Source organism: Tamandua tetradactyla, chromosome 11 (genome assembly GCF_023851605.1).
Source record: "Tamandua tetradactyla isolate mTamTet1 chromosome 11, mTamTet1.pri, whole genome shotgun sequence".
In the NCBI taxonomy this organism is placed as follows: domain Eukaryota; kingdom Metazoa; phylum Chordata; class Mammalia; order Pilosa; family Myrmecophagidae; genus Tamandua; species Tamandua tetradactyla.
In genome coordinates, this window is record NC_135337.1 from 33,041,318 (window position 1) to 33,064,555 (window position 23,238).

A 23,238-nucleotide genomic window follows, 5' to 3' on the forward strand; every position below is an offset into this window, starting at 1 on the left:
TTTCCTTCTGTTATAAGATATAATTGCAGTGATACTGCTGAGAGTTTGTGGAATGAAAGGAAAAATTTGATATCAAGTGTTCATAGTGGTAATAAATGTTGTTAGCATTCAATTTTTTTCATGAGCTAGAAACTGATTCCACATCTACTCTGAATCAAAGATTGTTTTTTGTGAATGTAAATTGATTTGGAACTACTTAATGAGAGAAAACCCAGCATGATGGCTCACTTGTGGGCATGTTAAGATAAATATTTTATAGGAGAGACATATTTTGAAGGAAAAACAAGATTCTTTTGAAGGCTGGTGGACTGACAAACTCAAAATTGCATTTCTTTTCTTGTACAAGTATTCTGGCACTGTACAACTAAAAGTAAAATGAAGATCTGTAAATTGCCTGTTTGATTTAATAAGTATAAACCTATATTAATTGAATGATTACTGTGGGTCAGGCACTCTTCTAGGTATTTGGAATATTGTTCAGTAAAGAAAACAGATAGTGAATCCTTGTCCTTAAGGAGCTAACCTTCTTGGGTTTTTTCCTTTTTTTTTTTTTTTCACATGGGCAGGCACTGGGAATCAAACCCCAGTCTCCAGCATAGCAGTCAAGAACTCTGCTTGTTGAGCCACTGTGGCCCACCCAAACAAGGCTGTTTTTGAAGAATAGCAAAGAGTGCAATATAGCTAGAGGAGATTGACTCAGGAGGAATAGTAGACCTGAGGTCAGAAAGATAAAGTGGGGGCAAAATTACATAGGGCCTTATAGCCATATACTTTGAAAGCAAGGTGATTTGAGCAGAAAAGTAAAATGATTTGATTTAATATTTAATAGGATCACTATAGCAGTCAATCAGTTATAAATCTTCATATAAATAAAATTTTTAAAATAATTGTATATTTGTGTTCTCAAATGTACTAATTATCATCTATCTTATATCTCTTAATAGATTATAACAGCCTCAATTGTAGGAACTCATTTTCTTCTTAATTTATAGCTTCTGGCAGCTTCCTGTTTCTAGTAAAGTATTCTGCACATTGTGTTTAATAAATGTTGTAAAAAAATTGTGATTCAGACTAAGAATACTAAGTAAGTATAAATGTCTCCCAAACTGGCAGGAGACTCTTACCTTACAAAGGAGACAGTTTATTCTTAATATTTATTAATACTTTTGAACTTTCTAACAGAAAAAGAATGTTTTAAGTTATTCCTGTTGAGCCAAAATGCTGATAACTATAATTGATCTACCACTTAACCAAACTATCAAAAACAAAGGGATTGAAAGTTAGGTGACCAGTTACACACATTTGCTAATGAAACAGGATAAGCAATTAAAAAGTGAAATATGAGACACTGAAATCTGAGACACTAAAATAAAACCAAATGACCTCATTCAGGTAAATGAGGTAAAGCTCTAATCCGGAAAAGATAAACTAGAAGCTTGTTTCTGAAATACTTGTCTAGATACACTTAAGTTTCTTCTATCAGATCAAATTCTTAAGTTATAGCCCTTGTATAACCTCTTATTTTCTCATGGGAAATTGGAAAGTTCTTTTTAGAATATGAAATGTGACTGAGACCTGGAATAATTTCTGTTAATTCCTTTTCTAAAATGCCAGAATATCAACGTTAAAGCCTTATCGTTAAACATTTATCAAAGTCAGTCTTAAGTCTACTGAATTTTAAAATTAAAAGTAACCAGTTTTTCAATTTTTGAAATTTTTTACTCCTTAATATTATCCTAAGCTGCAAAATTTAGAAGTATTTTTAAAGAATTCCCATATTTCAACTATATACAGTCCAAGGCCTTTGATGACGTAAGTATTTTATTAAAATTATTTACTTATCTGCCTCTTCTTAATAGACTGTGTGCTCACTAAGAGCAGGAACCAGATTTTATTCGTCTTTATATCTCTACTGCCACACTCAGTGACTGATACATTACAGAATCTCATAAAATGTTTGTTGGATGAATGCGTATGATTTTCACAGGAGTTTTATATTTATTTATAAGAATTTCTCTGGAAGCTAAAGGAGTGATTTTCTGATAGGTCTAATATATCACTTTGACAAATAAACAAGATGATGAAGTATTAATAGTGTTAAATATTTTGGGGGGATGTCTGGAGCAAGGTTACAATTTTAACAATTTTGGATGTAAAAATGTTTGAACTATCATTTCTTGGAGACTCTCTAAGTCATAATTTCTAACAATATGAGAATGTGTGAAAAATTCTTTATATTACATGATTGATTACATTTTATTTTTTAGCTTCTTTACACAGATAGGAATTTTGTGATTTGTGCTCCAACTGGTTCTGGGAAAACTGTAGTGTTTGAACTAGCTATAACAAGATTGTTAATGGAAGTGCCATTGCCATGGCTGAACATTAAAATTGTTTACAGTAAGTATTTATACATTATAAAAGTGATGATTAATTATAAAAATCGAAAACCAGTTAATGGAAACTAAAAAGTAAATTCATGTCCGGCCAAAGGAACTATTACTTGATTTTCCATGTTTTTATTGAAGACATATCATAATTTTTTTGTCTGTTACATTAAATTAAAAACATACTTATTAAATTATAATTTAAAAGTAATATGTGAATTGAGAATTTGAAGTTTTCATGTTTATTTTTAAAATGAAAGTCAAAATGAATAAATAAAATTGAATGTTTTATAATCCTAAAGATTTTCTCATAGGAACCTATGCTCTTAGGTGTTTAGTTTTTAAAAATTTTCATTAAAGTAATGTATGCATGTGGTTAAAGCAAATATTACAAAAAGGGCTTATAAAGAAAAGAGTAATCCCTACCTCTCCCCACTCCTAGTCACACTTCCCTGATGCAATCGCTTCTATTTTTGGTCCTTTTGGTCATTATCATCTCTAAATAATATGCTTATATTGTTATTTTAATGTATCAGTAATAGATAGTATCTAGATGTGTATTTTTTATCCTAATTCTACTAACCAAAATTTGTGAAACCAATTTTAAAATTGCACTGTCATTCAAAATAAATATTTTATATTGTTATAGTGGCACCGATAAAAGCCCTGTGTAGTCAGCGTTTTGATGACTGGAAAGAAAAATTTGGACCAATAGGATTGAATTGTAAAGAAGTCACTGGGGATACAGTGGTGGATGACCTATTTGAGATTCAGCATGCCCATATTATTATGACAACTCCAGTAGGTATTATTTCTAATTTATTATTTATTTGGTTTAATAGAAGATATTTATTCCTCATCAAGGAAAAACAGTTTAAATAAAAACAGACTAGAATAAGATATTTGCAATGTAAAAAGTGGAGAAAGGACTAGTATTCAGTGTATGCAAGATTACTTAAAAATCAATAAATGAAAGACAAATGACCAAATAGAAAAAATGGGCAAAATATATGAATGGGCGATTTGTTATTGTATATAATTTGTAATGAATTTATTGCTTGCATTCTTTTTCCCAAGTATTATATATTGTAGAGAAAGTATTTTGGTTGAGCTTATAAAAACTTAAAAGAGCTTTAAAATAATTAATAGAACTGTGACTGTGAATATTTTGTGGTTAAACTTAAAAATAATTGGAGTTTTGGGGGTGCAAGTATAATTCAGTTGTAGAATTCTCGCTTGCCATGCAGGAGACTTGGGTTTGATTCCCGGCCCATGCACTTCCCCAAAAAAAAACAAACAAAAAATTCAACAAATGATGCTGCAATAACAGCATACTCACATGGAAAAAGAATGAAATGTGATGCCTACCATACAGCATGCAATAAAATAATAATAATAATAATTGTAGTTTTTTAAACACTTGAAAGACTCCAAAATCCTTTAAATATTTTTAATCTTTATTTCTTTTCCAGGATACTTTTAAGATGTCAAAGTAAACACTACTCATCATTTGTGATGTGTCACGTTAAAAACTTTAATATCATAAAAATATTTGTTATAATTCCTTATCACATTAAACCATATGCATTTTTTCTCTAGGAAAAATGGGATAGCATGACTAGAAAATGGAGAGACAACTCTTTGGTCCAACTAGTCCGACTGTTTCTCATTGATGAGGTAATGAACACATCTTTTTTACTTTCAGAAAGAAACATAAAAAATTGATTAGAATGGATAGAAAGAAACAAAACATTTTTAGCAAAACTGTAACTCTTTTATCCATTCATGTGAAAAATACTCATTTTCTCAAGCAAAAATGTTAATATTTTAATTAGATTTTTTAGTTTTATAGCTAATGATTATTTCTTGTTTTCTCGATTAGGTACATGTTATAAAAGATGAAAATCGTGGTCCAACTCTTGAAGTTGTGGTTAGCAGGATGAAAACTGTGCAGTCTTTATCTCAGACTTTAGAAAATACCAGCACTATTATTCCAATGAGATTTGTAGCTGTATCTGCAACAATTCCAAATGTTGAAGATGTAAGTTAGAATTTTAATCTATCAGGTTTTCAATGACCTGTGAAATATTTAGTCATTTTGATCTTGAGGAAATACGAGATTTTTTTTCTGTAGCTGCTGAATCAATTTAATCAGAAAGGGTGTTGTAGAAAGTTATGGTGAGATCTCATAGGTATGGCAGCATTAAGACTATAAAATTTTGCTGGTTCAGCTTAACAGAATGTATTCTTGGTAGAAGTCTGTTGTTTATTAGCATGTAGCAGTCTTAGTTTCAAAGATTTCAGACACCTCATAATAACTTGAGTAATAGCAGGTTATGGTCATTGTTCTTTGTTTTTCCTTATTGGTTTGTAAGCAAAGCTTGGTGAGGAATATTGCTTATATTATTAATACCCACCTATCAATTCTATGTGCCTGGTATTGTGGTAGGCAGTAATGGTAGATGCAAAGATGAGAACGTATGGACCCTGCCCTAGAGGAGGATTTCACAGTTAATGTGGGAAGCAAACATGTAAAGAAACAAGTATACAGTGTTATACTTTCCTTAATGTAATGTACATTCTACTTTTTTTCTTCAATTTTTAGGCAAAATTCTTGAAAAACAATAGAGTTTCACTCTGTTTAATACCCCTATTTATTTCTCAATTTACTATAATTATGGCTTTTTTTTCTTGTGAATTCTGAGAAATTATTTTCACAAGTTGCAGCTATCTTGTTCTAATCAAATGGAAAAATTTGTGTTTTTATCTTTTAATTGTCATAATTAATCATTTCCTCATTTTTAAAATGACAACTTGTTTTTTCATGTATAAGAATAATATAGATAAATTTAGTGTGTAAATAATAAAACGAAACCAAGTGTTTGTCCTTTCAGACATACACATGGAATCATAACATATATATTCTTTTATGACCTGCATTTCACTTTGAAGCATTTTCATGTCATTACATAATCTTCTTCAATACTATTTTTGTGGTTTTATCATAATTTATCAACTACTGCTAAAGTATTATTTTAATTTTTTGCAATTGTATACAGTGCAGAAATTAATATATCTTTGGAACTATCCATGATTATTTCCTTAGGAGAAACTTCTAGAATAAAATAACTGAGCCAAAAGATATATAAAGCTCTAAGGACATATAGCCTTCAATAAATGTAAATTCATTTACACTTTTCCTAGTAACCATTTCTCTGTATCCTGACACTGAATAGTAAACCGAAATACTTATGATTGATATTTAAAATATTTGTCAAATTTAATGTTTCAAATGGTATCATATTTTTAAAATTTGCGCTTCTGATTGCTACTGAAATAAATATTTTTAATATATATTATCTACTACATTAAGTTCATTGCTACTTGCCAGGTTATGTCTTTTACCTTTTTCTCCATTTTGGAATACTAAACTTTTTTCTTATTGGTTTGTAAGCAATTATATATATCAAAACCCTCTAATTCTTAAAATTCGTTTTTCCTTCTTTAATAATCACTGCTTCTGTGATTAGTATTTCCCAGTCTCTTTTTTTCAGCTCATCTTCCTCTATTTCCTCACTCAATTATTGTCTTCATCATTGACCTTCTGCTTTTCTCACATTTAAAATTCTTATTTGATTTTATCCCAATCCATGATAGTCCTGAGAATATTTTAATATGTCCTTCCATGCAACAAAAAACTCATTAATTCATTTTCCTGTTAAAGCAATGGTCAGTTTTATAGCTGGTATAAGGCCTGATTGCCAGCCAGTCTATGTGAAGATAGGGATTGCTCATTATGGCTCCAGAAATTAACCAGTGACTGTCATTGAGGCTAAAATGTGCTTTTGGTACCCAACTCTTAAGTATTTATTAGCTCCTTGCTTAAAAATTTCCAACTCTTGCCAACCTGAGCCAACTATTACTTTGCTACTTTGAGCTAGTATTCAGAACAACACAAAAAGAAGTGTCAGACATCCCAGGTATAGTTCTGAAAATCAGCAAAGAATTTACACAGATAGAGAGAAATTAGATTTCTATGCTAAAATCAATTTTAATTTTACTTTGGACTCTTAGAAGAAAAAAAACCAATACAATAAGAATAACTAATTGGTATTTTACCAAGATGTAAAAAGCTATAATCCAGAAATACTGATATTGATAGTATTTGTCAATATATCAATGGAGTAGTATCAGATATATTGATACTGCTTGATTGAAACTGCTTGATTAAATATTCTTATACCTTGACTTAAGGTGGTCTCTAATTGGTATTTTTAGCCATAGAACTTTACTGGGAAAAATTTTAATCTACAAGTTTTTTTATTTTAAGATTGCAGAATGGCTTTCAGATGGTGAGAGACCTGCTGTATATATGAAAATGGATGAGAGTCACAGACCGGTGAAACTTCGGAAAGTGGTCCTTGGATTTCCCTGCAGTAATAACCAAACGGAATTTAAATTTGATTTAACTCTGAATTACAAAATTGCCAGTGTTATACAAACTTACTCTGATCAGAAACCCACACTTGTGGTATGGATTGTTGGTTGCTTAATTTTTAAAGTAATGTTCAGTCTTTAAAATGATAAACAAAAATTATTAATTCATTTTCAGTTTTGTGCAACAAGGAAAGGTGTGCAGCAAGCTGCTTCTGTTCTTGTAAAAGATGCTAAATTTATTATGACTGTGGAACAGAAACAGAGGTATGGTTTTTTCAATTTTTTCATGGAGGTAGAAGGACTTTTAGGGATCATTTCGTTGAGATGAGAAAACGGATTAGTCCCTGTCTTGGTTTGCTAAAAGCTGCCAAAATGCAATCTACCAAGAATGCATTAGCTTTTATAAAAGGGATTTATGAGGTTACAAGTCACAATTCTGAGGCTGTAAAAACGTCCAAATTAAGGCACCAACAAGAGGATACCTTCTTTCAAGAAAGGCTGATAGCGTTCACAGTTTCTCTGTCATATGAGTAGGTATATGGCAACTTCTGCTGTCCTTTCTCTCCTAGCTTCTGGGTTCAAATGGCTTTCTCAACTTCTTAAGCATCTCTAGATGTCTGTCTCTTGGTTTCATCTCTCTGCCCTCAGTGTCAACTCTGAGCTCTCTCTGCGTTTCTCTACCTTTTATTCTCTTTATAGAGGCCTCCAGTAAAAGGATTAAGGCCCACCTTGAATGGGCAGGGTCACATCTCCACAGAAACAACCTAATCAGAAGGTCCCACCTAAACAATAGGTATGCCCCCACAAGATTGGATTAGAAGGACATGGCTTTTCTAGGGTACAGAACAGTTTCAAACCAGCACAGTCTCTCAACCTTGGATGAGTTACTTGACCTCTCCAAGCCTTAGTTTGCTTATCTGGTAAAGCAAATTAATGTTAATATTGTAATATTAGTACTTTATCAAAACACTAATATTGTAATATTTTATGATATTACTTTAATAATATAAAGTAACAATATTAGCAGTTTTTGAGGATTAAATAAGATAGTGAATCTTAATGCAGCTGTAATTCTGTCTTCATTTCATAACCAGATTTCTTGAAAGATTATCTATATTGTTGCCTGTGTTCTCCCATTTGTAATCCAAATCTATTATATCTTTCACTAAATCTGCTCTTCCTAATTGATCTCTCAGGTACTTCTAACACATTCTATGATCACTCCCTCTTTATTTAAAAACGATGGTTTTGTGCTCCATGATCATCCTCTACCGATTTTCTTCCTACTTTGCTGGCTTTACTCATTTTCAGTCTCCTTTACAAAATATATTTTTTTAAAAAAAGCTTTTTATTTTGAAATAATTCCAAACTTATAGGTCAGTTGCAAAATAAAACAAAACCAATACAAAGAGCCTCAATATACTCCTCTCTAGCCAGAAACCCAGATTTACCAACTTTGAGCATTTTGGTACATTTGTGGTATCATACTATCTATGTATATATTTATATATCTGTCATCTATCTGTTGATCTATCTTTTTGTTTTGGTTTGCTAAATGCTGCTGAAATGCAATATACCAGAGATGGAACAGTTTCTTGCTGTTCCCATGACATAGAAACAGAGAAGCCAGAAACAGTTTAGAATATTCACACTACCCAGATAGTGTACTCTGAGACTAAGGTCAGAAGTGCTGCTATCAGGGACCTCCATGAGCTTCCAGAAAGTGAATCCCCAGAGAATAGTGCTCTATGCAAGGGTTTAACTGAACGTGGAACCAGTCAGCAATTTCAGAGGAAGTAAGGATTGAAAATGCAGTTATCCAGGAAGGAGCTATGAAAAGTCCTTTGTCTGTTGATTTGAACCCCTGTGAACTACATGCAAAGTCAGTAAGTTTTTGTGAAATTTATACAAGCTGAACCACTGTCAGCCTGAAGTGGAAGGGACAGAAAAGGGACAAATTGAAAGCAGAGCCATGAAAACTGAAGTCTTTTAGCTTCTTGCTTCCCATGCATTTCTTTCTGTTTGGGTTTTATTCTGCTTGTAAAGAACTCCAGTAATAGGAATAAGACCCATGGGGTCACATGTTAGCTGAAGGACCCTCATTAAAAGGTCTTAATACAATGGGTTCACACCCACAGGAATGGATTAAGTTTAAGAAAATGTTTTTCTAGGTTACATACCAAAGCGCCACACTCCACCCTCTGAACCCCAAAAAGACATGTTCTTTTAACTTTGCAAAATGCCTTCATTCTATCACAACATCCCAAAAGTAAGTCATTTAGTAACATGCTAAGTACAAAATCTCATCAAAATCAGTTATAAGTGTGGTCTTCCTGAAATAAAATTTCCCTTTGTGGACCTGGGAAACCTTGGAAACAAGTTGTCTGCTTCTATATATAATGGAGGGACAGGTATAGGATAGACATTCCTATTCCAGTAGAGAGAAATTGAAAGGAAAACAGGAGTCATGGGTCCCAAACCCACCAGTGTAAAATCCTTTATATTTGAAGGTCTGGAAGTCATCTATAAATCAATGTTTTGTCGTCTGGGTCTAGTGGAGAGGTAGCCCAAACCCTTACAAGTGCTTTTGCAGTGGCCATGTTCTCCCTGAATACTGGGGTGAAGAATCCACCCTCTCTGAGCATCAGGATGGCTGCTAGGTTGTCCACAATCCCTGGGGCACAGGCCATACCCTCTCCAAGAACTGAGGTTTTAGTCCTCTCGTGAATAATGAGTTGGAAGACCCTCCCCTTCCAAGTGCAGGTACAGATGTTCTGCCTCTTCCAGACATAGGAGAAGACCTGCCATTTCCACACACATGGGTGGGATGCTGTCTTGGCCCAAGGAGATCTCTTTGGTCCAGACTTCAGCTTTCATGGTTCTACCCTTCAATTTGTCCCTTTTCTGCCCCCTTTCACTCCAGACTGACTGGTTCAGCTCATACACATTTCACAAAAACTACAGTGCATGTAGTTCACAGGGGTCCAAACCATCAGACAAAGGATTTACCATAGATCCTTCCTGCATAACTGCATTTCCGATCCTTATTTCCTCTGAAATTGCTGACTGGTTCCATATTCAGTCAAACCTTTGCATGGAGCACTATTCTCTGGGGATTCACTTTCTGGAAGCTCAGGGAGGTCCCTGATAGAGCCACTTCTGACCCTAGCCTTAGAGCACACTATCTGGATAGTGTGAATTTTCTAAACTGTTCTGACTTCTTTGTTCCTAAGAGTTCAGTTTTCAGCTTATCCACTTTCTCTCACATTTTAAAAGCTGCAAAGAGAAACCAGACATTGCCTTCCATACTTAGCTTGTAAATCTTCTCAGCTAAATATCCAAGTTCATCATTTTCAACTTCTGTCTTCCATTTGACAACAGAACTTAAATTTGCCAAGTTCTCTGCCACTTAAAACATTGCTTTTTATTTCCTTTACTGTTTGTTTATCTGGGAATGTCTTAATCTCTCCTCATTTTTCAAAGACAATTTTGACATATTTTAGCATCTAGCTTGGCACTTTTTGCCTTCAGCACTTTAAATATGCTATCCCACTATCTTCCTGAAACATTGGCTTCTGAGGAGAAATTGACACTTAATTTTTATATTGAGGCTCCTTGTACATGGAGTGTTGCTTCTTTTCTTGTGACTTCCAGGATTCTCTCATTGACATTGGCATTCTACAGTTTGATTGTAATGTATTTTGGGGTGGATTTATTTGGGCTTAATTTGCTTGAGTTCATTGAGCATCTTTGATGTGTATATTCATGTCTTTCATTGAATTTGGAAAATATTTAGTCATTATTTCTTCTAATATTCTTTCTACCCATTTCTCCCTTTCTTGTTCTTCTGGGACTCCCATAATGTGTATTTGAGTATGCTTGATGGTATTCCACAGTTCTCTATGGCTCACTTTTCTTAATTTTTTTCTTTTCTTCTTATCAGATTCAATAGTTTCAAATGTCTTATCTTCAAATTCTCTGATTCTTTCTTTTGCTAGCTCAGATTTGTTGAGACTCTCTATGGAATTTTAACTTTGGTTACTGTGATCTTCAGCTCTTTTTGGTTCCTTTTTATGCATTCTATTTTTTTATTGATGCTCTCTGTGTTCGTCTGTTGTTTTCCTTATTAGTTCTTTGCCCATATTTTCCTTTAGATCTTTGAACATATTTATAGCAATTTTTTTAGAAGTCTTTGGTATTCATCAAGGTCTCATTCTCTTCATTTTTGGTCCTAATCCTCTATCTTGCTCCTTTGCATGGACCATCATTTCTGTTTCTTTGCATATTTTGTAATATTTTCTTGAACATTGGCATTTTAATATTTAATGTGTGATGTCTAGAATTTAGTCACTGAGGCAGCTGTTCCTTAAGTTTGTATCTAACTTGTGTTATGCCAGAGGTTATCTTAAATGCCAGGAGCTTAAAAGAACAAACAAGAACATAAAGCACCTGTTCTAGTTTGCTAGCTTCCAGAATGCAACACACCAGATGTGGATTGGCTTTTAAAAGGGGATTTATTTTGTTAGTTCTTCAAAGGAAAGGCAGCTAACTTGCAACTGAGATTCTTTTTTACGTGGGAAGGCACAGGATGGTCTCTGCTGGCCTTCTCTCCAGGTCTCTGGATTCTAACAACTTTCCCCAGGGTGATTTCTTTCTGCATCTTCCAAGGCCTGGGGTGAACTGCAAGTGCTGAAATGAGGTGTCCTGAGCTGCTTTAGCTATGCTACGTTGAGCTCTCTCATTTAAGCACCAGCCAGTTAAGTCAAATGTCATTCATTGCAGCAGACATGCTCCTAGCCGACTGCAGATGTAAGTAGCAACAGATGAGGTTCATGTACCATTGGTTCATGTCCTCAGCAACAAAACTAGGTGCCTTCACCTGGCCAAGTTGACAACTGAATCTAACTACCACAGCACCTTTCCAGTCTTTTCAGGTTGGCCTGAATAAGTGCCTAAAATGAATTTAAAGAACAGCCCGAGGTGAAAGCATAGGGCCCAGCCCCATCTTTTCTGAGCATGTATCTTGTCCTGAATATGTGCATGTGGCTAGGATTCCCCCATTTACACAGATATAAATGTACCTTTCCCCAGTAGTTAGTGTTTCCTTCTGGTCCCAGGCACTATACTGTAGTTCCACAGCCTAATCTTTGTCCCTGGCAGCTGCAATTTAACTGTTCTCCTATAGCATTCTAGTGGCCCTGTGCCTGTGATCTGCTTCTATGAGTAGGGAAGTTCTGGGATGGCAAACCTGTGATGAATATCCTGACTCAGTCCTTCAGGCTTTCACTACACAGGTTGGCACAGGCCTAACTGCATCCTATGTGGACAGCCCTGCAGAACTTGGGTGGGGACCTGCAATGGAGGTGTGGGCTGGTTTCACACTGAGCTAAGGGAGGAGGTGGGGAAAGGGCAAACAAAGGCACCAAAGGGTTTTCCTCCCATTTTTAAGTTTTGCCTTTTATTTGATTTGGTGGTCATCCAGTTACTGTACCCCTCTGTTTTCAGGAGCTCTGAGAAAGATAGCTCTGCCCAATTTTGCTTGCTATTTAAAGCTTCTATGGGGTGAGGGGATGAGATCTTGGAGTGTCTTACTATTTTGGTGACATTTCCTCTCTAATCAACTCTTAAATATTGACATTCTAGAAGTTCTATCCTAGGTCATCCTTTCTAATTCCAAACTTCTAGGTGATTGTATTTACTTAAATTGATTCAAATAATATATGAACACACATATTTGTTTGTGAATTACCACATTTATAGCTCTAATACTAACGTCTCTTCTGAGTTCCATATCAGCAGTCCAACTGCCTAATTGACATCTCCCAATTGTATATCTTACTGGCATTTCAGACTTAAATGTCAAAAAATAGGACCATGGTTCTTTATCTCAAAGCAGCTAATCCTTCAGTGTTCCCCATCTCAGTTAATTATACCTTGTCTCCATAGTTGCTCATGGCAAAAACCCAAGACAGCAATGACATCTTTTAGACAATTAGTTACCAGGTCCTTTTTATTATTACTTCTACATAGATCTTAAATATAAGACTACCACCTCCTAATCCAAGTCACTATTAAGATCTTACTGGGACTATGGACAACTTCCTATCTGATTTTTCCCAGTAAATTAGGCAAGCACTCCTCTAAGAGATTCCACAAACATCTAGCCATCTAAAATAGATAGATGAATCTTTCTGCCCATACAAACAAACTAGATTTTGGAGGGTAGTTGGGGTAATGGTACTCTTAGGATTTCAGGATGTCTTCACACTGATGTCTCAATGTTCTCATATGAAAAACGTGAGATGAGATGTTTATGGAAGGAAAGTGCTATTTACCTAGTAAACCCAAAACAAATAGATAATGCCAAACATATTTTACTTCTATGGCATTTCTTTATTGATCTTCTGTCTGGATATTCTATTCATTATTGAAAGTGATATACTGAAATTGTCAACTTTTAATGTGGAATCATCTATTTCTCCCTTCAAATTTGTCAATATTTGCTTCATATATTTTTAGTCTCTGCTGTTAGATGCATATACATTTATTATATTTATAATTATCATATCTATTTGTAGAATTAATCCCTGTAGCAGTATAGAGTGACTTTCTTTGTCTTTCATAACTGATTTTGGCTTAAAATCTATTTTATCTGATACTGGTACAGCTGCTGTAATTCTGTTTTGGTTACTGTTTGCATGGCATGTTTTTTTCCATCCTTTCACTTTCATCCTTCCTGTGTCTTTGTAAGCAGCATATGGTTGAATTATGCTTTTTAATCCATTCATCAGTCTCCTTTTAATTTTTCATATCCCAGCTACTCCCACAAGACTTCTTTTGGTCTTTTATTAAGGTTTCTTAGTCTAACATACCCAGCTTTTCTGTGCTCTGGTTTCTTAATTTTTCATTAAGTAATTTTTCTGTTGCATCATGGATTTAAATAAAAAATATTTCTGTATTTGGAAATTTTTCAGTTAACTTCAGGAAATTAATTGGTAGTACTTTCTTTAATTTTTTTTTTTTTTTTTTAACATGGGCAGGCACCAGGAATCGAACCCGGGTCCTCTGGCATGGCAAGCAAGCATTCTTGCCTGCTGAGCCACCATGGCCTGCCTGGTAGTACTTTCTTAATGAGGATGTCCCATGAGTCTTTTTTTTCAAGAGGATTCCTTGGCTGTTTATGGCCAGTGGCCAAGTATTTTGGGAGAATGTATGCATCCATTAGGTTATTTTGCTAACAAAAAACCTTTTCTGGAATCAAATCATGATTTAACCAGTTCATCATAAAACTAGTAATAAAGGTAAAACTGGAATTAAAAGAAAGTATAGATATAGGATAAAGAGGCTGTAAGTATCCATAAGTAATTTGGAGCCTTCTAATTGTTGGGCTAAAAATAGGAGTATTCAGGAGTAAAATCCTGGTATTAGAAAGCATGTAGTTGGAGACCTGAAATTGAAAAAAAGTACAAAAAATTGAACAAAGTAAAAGTGCAGCATTGCCACTTTTACTAGCTGTGTACCAGGGGGCAAATTACTTAACTTCTATAAGCTTCAGCTTCTTAATCAGGGTTGAATATATGAGGATCACCTATTTCATATTACTCTGACAATTGATAAGATTGTATTGAAAGCCTTCTAACAGTGTATAGCCGTGTTTGTACTTAATAGTAACATGCCCTTTTGTCTTTTATTCATTCCATTACAATCCTCAGAAAAAAATCATGAATGTTATAAAAAGAATGCCCACTAGTGTCATATTGTCAACAAGGAAATGGAAAACCACAAATTTTGGGATTCTTAGACATACTTAAAAACCAAACCTAATAATTTCCAAATTCTTTGAAAGAACCCAGAATTCCTTTTCAAATTGCCAACTCTCTTCTTCTCCTTTAATTAACATAATTTTCTTGAAATGCTATATTGCAGAATGCAATAAATAACTACTTTTTAATTTCCATTTTATTTGTTCATTTATTAGTGATAGAGTTTTAAAAATTATTATTATTTACAAATATTTTTAAGGCAAGTTATGAGGTAGGCTTTAATATTCTAACCCATGAACATAATCAGAATATAAATTTTTTTTTCCCTATGGAAAAATGAGTTTTCCCAATTCTTAATTGAAAAGTGACCTTCAGTACTATGGATTAAAAATTAGGAATTCTTGAATATGAAAGTTGGATATTCTCTAATTCATTAAGGCAGTTTCCATATAATGGTATACCTATAAACTTCAAAATACTTAATTAATAAATTATTTCAGAGTTTTCTGATGTTAATTCAATAATTCTATGGTATTTTTATATAGGTTACAGAAGTGTGCAAATTCCGTAAGAGATTCAAAACTGAGAGGTAGGTTTAGAGATAATTTTTGAATTGCATTTACAAAACAGATAAAAGGAATCAATTCATGATGAAATAGTAACAATAAGTAACAGATGACATATTTCTATTATAGATGTCTTAATCTATGGTGTTGCTTATCATCATGCTGGTATGGAGCTGTCAGATAGAAAAGAAGTTGAAAGAGCTTTTATGGTTGGAGATATACCAGTTATTTGTAAGTAAAACGTATTCTTATAAATATAATAAATATTTTGGGAAGTTATTTTTAAGAGAAAAAAGAAAAAACTCTAGTATTCTTATTTCTGCTTTTCTTTCAAGAATCTAAAATTACATAATTATCCATTCATGTATGAGCTACAGTAAACTCTTTAGCAATATTTAGTTTTTTATCATGTTGCCAAATATAGTGCATTTTGCAAAGTATGAATTTGATAATTTTTTGGTTTCAAGATGGATATTTTAGATTGTAATGTTCTTTTTTCTTCCTTCTTTTCTAACTCTCCTATATATGAGGTTTCTTCCTTTTGTTTATTTTTGCATATATAAGTTTTTATAACTTTTATACAAATGTCTTTTATAAGAAAATGTCTTTCTGAAACAATAGCTATATGGCTTGACATTACTATTCCTTAATCTGATGCAGTTACTACCAGTACATTAGCTATGGGAGTAAATTTGCCAGCTCACCTAGTTGTTATAAAATCTACAATGCATTACGCTGGAGGAATGTTTGAAGAGTACAGTGAAACAGACATTCTGCAGATGATTGGTAGAGCTGGTCGACCTCAAGTAAGTGACATTAACCTTTCTTTTTATAATTTATTTTAAAGGCATGTTAAAAGCAAAACGCCCCTTGTGTGTATTCTTCGGTGAAAAAAAAAGATGAACATTTCATGCTTAGATTAAATTTAAAAATAAATGTAACTGAGAAAGTCTATTTTAATGGAGGCATAGAAGTAAAACAAGTCTTACCCACCAGGATATACTCCCTCTGAGTTCCTGTCAGTTGATGAAGGGATGAGTTTCTGAAGGGATGAGTACACTGTTAAAGTATTTTTTTCTTTTGAGTTTTTTTGTTTGTTTATATTTTTTGTGTGTGTTTTTTCTGAATAAGAATGCTGTTAGCATTTTGGATGGGACAGTTTTTCAATGGGTAGGACTGTCATATGCATTACAGAACATGTAGCATTGCTGGGTCCTGGTACTAAATGCCAGTAGTGGTCCCCACGCATTATGGTGAAGTATCACCAGCCCATACACATTTCAAAACATACCCTATTCTGACAAATACTTTTTATGGGGTAAACTACCCAAAATCTTATAAGTTTTACTCAGTTTCTTAAATTTGTTTTGATTTTATCACTGCCAAATTACATTATGTTAAAATCAAAGTCGTATTTACAGTTATACTTTTGGATGTTTTTTAAATTAAATTTTCAGATAACATTCCAAATTCAAAAGTATTTTTTAGACATTTTTAACCTGTTGTTTAAGGCAAGGGTACAGTTTAATATAAAATGAAAATCTCAAGTTATTGAAGTGGACTCGTACCAACATTTGGTTTCTTTACTGAATTTCTCTCTGTGTTTTTGTTTTTTCTTTTTAGTTTGACACTACAGCTACTGCAGTTATTATGACTCGGTTAAGTACAAAAGAGAAGTACATTCAGATGTTGGCTTGTAGTGACACTGTAGAAAGCAGGTAATACAGAAAAAACTCCAAAAAAGAAAACAATGTTAATATAGTCTATTAATTTTCCTTTTAATATCGTAAGAGGAAATTTGGTTTGCATGTTTCCTAAAGCCATTTTATTGGAGCTTTTCAATAGTTCCATCTAGATATTAAGTAGTTTAGTAGATGATATTAATAGTTTAAAATAAGAAAATAGTTTCATTCATTGGTGTTCCTTACCACACAGTAACATGGATCCTTGTTATAATTGGCCAAATTAATAATAAGAGGTGGAATATAATTTTCACAACTCTTCACATCTTTAAAATTTGGTTAGTAATACAGAGAAAGGTAATCAGTAACCTTTAACCTTTTAGTAAAGTGTTTGATAATAATAGTTTTGGAAGAAATAATGTATAATTCACCATCACCTCTCTCTTTTTTCGTATGTGTGATAATCTGTCTTCTAGAGCCATGAAGTAGAGAGGAATATCAAACCTTTTTAAAACTTGAACTGACTTTTTAAAGTTTTCTTTTATATTGATGGAGATGTTACCTTTTATGATATTAAAGTAGCATTGAATATATTATAAACTATTGAAGTAAAGAATAAAGAGTTATGGCATTGAAATGCATATTACTAATGCAAATGTTTGTTTTTTCACTAGTTTGCACAGACATCTTATCGAACATTTAAATGCAGAGATAGTATTGCATACCATCACAGATGTGACTATTGCTTTGGAATGGATACGATCAACCTTTCTTTATATTAGAGCCTTGAAAAATCCATCTCATTATGGTTTGTAACTTTGAGTTGAGAAAGTAGTAATTTTTAAAAACCATCTGGGTTTATATTTATACTAATAGGTTACAGAATAGATTAAAGAATCTAACAGGTAGTAGAAACAAATACATTTAGAGGCAAAAGTACTCAAAAGTGAGAAATCTATCTGTTTTACTCTTAGTCATTCAATAAGATTTAAAATTAGCACCATTAAAAATAAAATAAAGTACAGGCCTTTTAGAAAAAATTCAATACCACTATTAGTAATAAAAATGCCTAAGATTATTTAAAATAACTAAAATTTTTAAAAGCCTTGAATTTTGCCTGTGCTTTGCATTCAACAGCTCCATTGTTCTGAATCTGTAACTGTTCATTTTTTATTTATAAGAAATCAAAACATACTACCACTACTGCTGCTGGAATTTTCATCCTGCTTCTAATGCCAACATCTAGTTATGCTGCTTCTAGAAGGTTCTTTCATATGCTACATGTATAAAATAAAAATATTTAGAATTGCTGAATCTGAAATTAAAACCTGACTCATTGCAATACCATTCTAATGCACATAGTTTCAAAATTTCAGCTCTCTAAGGATGAACTAAATCTTTACTAAAAGAATATTGTGGTAGTTAGATTCAGGTGTGAACTTGGCCAGGTGAAAGTGCCTAGTTCTGTTGCTGTGGACATGAGCCAATGGCATATGAACCTCATCCGTTACTGATTACATCTGCAGTCAGCTAGGAGGTGTACCTGCTACCTCATCATTCATAAATGAATGATGTTTGATTTAATTGGCTAGTGCTTAAATGAGAGCGCTCAATGTAGCACAGCCAGAGCAGCTCAGCATACCTCATCTAGCGCTAGCAGCTCTGTCCAAGCCTTTGGAGATGCAGAAAGGAATCACCCCAGGAAAAGTTGTTGGAACCCAGAGGCCTGGAGAGAAGGCCAGCAGAAATCGTCGTGTGCCTTCCCACATAAGAAAGAACCTCAGTTGAGGGTTAGCTGCCTTTCCTCTGAAGAACGTTATGTTAACTAAATAAATATGTAACTAACGTAACGTATATGTTAAGTAAATAAATCCCCTTTTATTGAAAGCCAATCTGTCTCTGGCATATTGCATTCCAGCAGCTGGCAAACTAGAACAAATATCTATATAAAATGTATATCATTAAAATTTTGCCTAAGTAATATATCTACCTGGTTCAAAAATCATAAAGTATAGAAATATGGATGGTTAAAAGTCTTCCATTCCTCTCCCCAGCCCATGCATTTGCTCAGTTCCTATTTCTCTCCCTTCCCTTCTCCAGTTCTATAATCATTCATATACCTTTTTTAAAAAATAATTTTCTATATCTGTTGCACTTATTAACAAATAAGAAAGTTTAATTTATTTTTCCACTTAAACACAAATGGTGGTCATACTAGTTTTCTATTGTTATATAATAAATATTTATTATCTTATGCAGTTTATAAGGATCAGTAATCTAAAACTGTCTTACCTAGGTGGTTCTGGGTCAGGGTTTCTTGTGTGGTTGTAACCAAAATGTCATCTAGGGCCACAGTCATCTGAAAAGGTCTTTTTAGGGCTGGAGAATTACTTCCAAGAAAGCTTACTTAAAGATTTGTTAGCTACAAGCCACAGGTCTTTGCTGGCTGTTGTCAGAAGGCTTCAGTTTCTCACTATCTGGAACTGTCTTCATGAAATTGTAGCTGACTTCCCCCAACACAAGTGGTTCAAGAAAACAGTGATTAAGTTGGAAGCTGCAGTGCCTAAATTTATGACCTTGCCTCCAAAGTCACACACAGTCCCTTCTACTATACCATATTTGTTAGAAGCAAATCACTAACTCTTGGCCACACTCAAGGGAAGAAGAGTTAGACTCATCTCTTGGGGAGAAAAGGTATCAAATAATTTGTGGCCATATTTGTTTAAACCATTACTGTTTTGTGCCTTCCTTTTTTTTTTTTTTTTAAATATATCTTGGAAGCTTTTTTAAATGGCTAAATTGTATTCCATTTTACCTGTGTTCCAAGATTTACTTAAGCAACCCCCAAATGATGACCTATTTTTTATTACTCAAATGGTAGCATACTGTCCATATCTTTTTTTTTCATTCCACCATGTTTCTTTTTTTTTTTTGTAAAAAATAGCATATATAAAAAAAAAAATAAATTTCAAAGCACTTTGCACCCATTAGTTTATAGAACAGATTTTGGAGTTTGATATGGGTTGCAAGTCCACAATTTTAGGTTTTTATTTCTAGCTGCTCAGGATACTGGAGGCTAAAAAAAATCAATGTAATGATTCAGCAACCATACTTCTTTGTTGAACCCTACCTTCTCTGTATAACTCCACCATCACCTTTGATCTTTCTCCTCCTTTTTAGGGGTATTTGGGCTATGCCCTTTCTAACCATCTTTTGTGCTTTATATAATTGTTTGCTCTTACAAATAATGCAGTGAAAAATAACTCTGATTTTTTTCACACGTGTAAGTCTACCTATATGATCAATTCCTAGAAATGAATTTGCTGGGTCAACAGATGTACACATTTGTAAATTTGATATGTAATGCCAAATTGCTACCATAGTGGTTTCTGCAGGCACCAGCAATGCTTGAGATTACCATATTGTTTCCATTTTTTTCAGTGTCACTTTCAGGAAGTTGATGTTGTACTTTTATCAGTATTACGTGTGAATAATGTTGTCTGTGTCTTAATTTGCATGTCTTCCTTCTCATGATTACTTTATTTTTTTGTAAGTGCCTTTTTTCTTATTGTAGTATCACAGGCAGTGAATTTCACAAACCTTAGATAATGAAACTGAATGAAGTTTTACAGATTGTGTATACACATGCACACACACAACCACAGTCCAGATCAAGATGTAGAACATTTCCCAGAAGTTTTTCCTCAGTGTCTCATGTCTTTCAGTATACACCCTAGAGTAAATTTTCTGACTTATGTCACCATAGATTAGTTTGATCTACTCTTGAGCTTCATATAAATAGAATTATACAGTACTCTTTTGGGTGGCTTCTTTTGTTCAACATATGTCTATGGGAGTCATCCATAATATTGGGTATATCAGTATACTCCTATATCAGTAGCAGTTTGTTGTTATTGTGCAATATCCAGTTGTATGAATACATTATAGTATAGTTATTCATACTTTTGTTTGATGAACAGGCCATTTTCAATTTTTGACTATGATGAATAAAGCTACTATAGACATTCTTGTATGTACATGTCTTTTGGTAGACATGTACATTCCTTTCTGTAGGGTTTATATTTAGGATTAAAATTGCTCCATCATAGGCTAGGCCTATGACCTATGTTTAGCTTTAGTAGATACTCCAAACTATAATCATTTTCTAAAGCAGTTGAACCAATTTATACTCTTAATAGCAGTGTATGAGAGTTGTAGCTGTGCCTTGCCAACAATTGGTTTTGTCAGTCTTTTTAATTTCAGTCATTCTTGTGTGTGAGCAGTGGTTTCTTATTGTGATTTTATTTTACATTTTCCTGATCAGTACTGACACTTTTCATATGCTTATTAGGCACTTCAATATCCTGCTTTATGAAGTGTTCCTACACTTTTATTCTTTTTTAAATTGTCTTTTTGTTACTAATTATAGGAGTTCTTACTATATTTTGGATGAGTCCTTTGTCAAATATGTACTAAAAGTTCTTTTCCCAGTCTGTGGCTTGCCTATTCACTTTCTTAAGGAATCTTTTGATGACTAGAATTCTGAATTATAAATAATTCTGCTATAAGCATTGTTTTATATATATATATGACTTTTGGTACATGTGCATATATTACTGTTGGTATGTGCCTAGGAGTGAAAATATTGTTTTATAGGGTGTGTAGACATCACCCTATTACATTCAGCCTTGGTAAATAGTGCAGTTTTCCAAAATGGTTGCATTACCAAACGTTTTTTCATGGGAACATCCATTTTATAATGGAAGTCCATTAGAAAATATTAATCACTTGACAGAAATTTGGTATGTGTGAGACATTAAGAATTTGTTCTGTTCTGTTCTTGCTAACATGCAGCTTTCTGCTCCCTGTTACACAACAAAATATGCAAAACATGGGCAAATGATAATGAAATAATTTCACAACAGTAGTTATTTTCTATAGATAGTTTAGCCTTATTTGAATTCATTGTTATTTGTTTTTCCTATGTGAGATTTAATTAGACTACTCTTCTTAACTAGGATATGAACTGACCATATACAGATGAATTAAATCCATTCTATTTTGTTTTTATGAACTTTCATTACTTATACAGGGTTTGCATGTGAATTGAACAAAGATGGAATTGAAGCAAAATTACAAGGTTAGATGCATTTCCTTCTACAACAAAATTGTGTTCTGTAAATTTTAATGAAAATAGTTAATATGAATGTAAGATTATTCTTTTGTAAATTATTTTCCAAAAAGTAACTTTATTGTTTGCACTAAAAAATATAAATGAACTACTTCTTTCTTAAACATAAATATAGCTTGGAACATCTACTTTTTTCTGAATTGATTTGTAATTCATATCAGAATATTTTCTTTTTTATAATATGTTAACCTGGTTTAGTTTTTTATTTTTAAAATGACCCTGGTCTTGAAAATGTTGCCTATAGATATACAACTCTTCCTATTCTGGTTTAATTTTAATTGAAATTATAGGCCTAGCATGATTTTAACCTTCGTATCCTAATCTGTGGAAATTAATGATAATAATGATATAATGATATATTTCTATCAAACCCCACTTTATTTTTCAGTTGATCACTCAGTATTTCATCATCTGTCTTTCAAAGTATCAAAATATTGTCAAGGTTTTATTAGGGTTGCTACCTCTTTCAGTAAAAGAAAAAAAATATCTAGATCCACTAAAATATTTAGTCAACTTTTATTCTTTTCTTGGATATACATATATGGCAGATAAAAATGCAAAGTTAAGATGAAGCAAGAAAATTATCTGTTTAAAGCTTCTTAAAGACTAAATATACTGTGGATAAATAATGGTATATATTCATATTGCTGCTGTTGAATTTTAAAGCTTATATATTTAAATAATAAATGTTATTTTATCATTTATTGAGTTATTTTTATTATTTGTATTGTTACTATTAGAAAATCTTTTTAGTATATTAGTTACCTCTTATTTAAATGAGATTTTTCTTACTTCTTATGTAGGGACTACAATTCTTCCCAGAATAATACATGGAAACTCAATTTTAGCATATTTAATAATTAATTCTATTTCTCTCTGCTTCCTTATTTTACTAACATAAAATATATTTTCTGTAATTAAACAGAATTATGTTTTAAGAATCTGAATGATTTGTCATCTGTGGATTTGATAAAGATGGATGAAGATGTAAATTTCAAACCGACTGGTAATTTTTCCATCATTGTTAATAAATTTAATAATTGCTTATGTAAGACTAAATTAAAAACTTGTTCTGCTAAAATTTAGAAAGTGCTAAAAGTAAACTGTGATCTCAGTTCTAAACTGGGTAACATCATTATTAATAAAGTATGATAATTTTATGTAAAAGTTCTATTTATAAAATTAAAATTTTTGACAGGCACACATATTGTC

At 32.8% G+C, this 23,238-nt stretch overlaps 1 protein-coding gene across 4 annotated transcripts in view; it reads left to right on the forward strand.

Moving 5' to 3' along the window:
* Positions 1–23,238, forward strand: part of HFM1 (helicase for meiosis 1) — a 120,481-nt gene that overhangs the window by 19,443 nt on the left and 77,800 nt on the right. For all 4 annotated transcript variants that reach the window (XM_077120297.1, XM_077120300.1, XM_077120299.1 and 1 more), the window contains exons 8-21: positions 1,742–1,812; positions 2,268–2,400; positions 3,037–3,188; positions 3,987–4,064; positions 4,270–4,428; positions 6,718–6,918; positions 7,000–7,088; positions 15,133–15,176; positions 15,283–15,384; positions 15,814–15,959; positions 16,777–16,871; positions 17,510–17,643; positions 21,928–21,975; positions 22,952–23,032. In XM_077120297.1, coding sequence (XP_076976412.1) covers positions 1,742–1,812; positions 2,268–2,400; positions 3,037–3,188; positions 3,987–4,064; positions 4,270–4,428; positions 6,718–6,918; positions 7,000–7,088; positions 15,133–15,176; positions 15,283–15,384; positions 15,814–15,959; positions 16,777–16,871; positions 17,510–17,643; positions 21,928–21,975; positions 22,952–23,032 — 1,533 coding nt within the window. The remainder of the gene's footprint in view (positions 1–1,741; positions 1,813–2,267; positions 2,401–3,036; positions 3,189–3,986; positions 4,065–4,269; positions 4,429–6,717; positions 6,919–6,999; positions 7,089–15,132; positions 15,177–15,282; positions 15,385–15,813; positions 15,960–16,776; positions 16,872–17,509; positions 17,644–21,927; positions 21,976–22,951; positions 23,033–23,238) is intronic.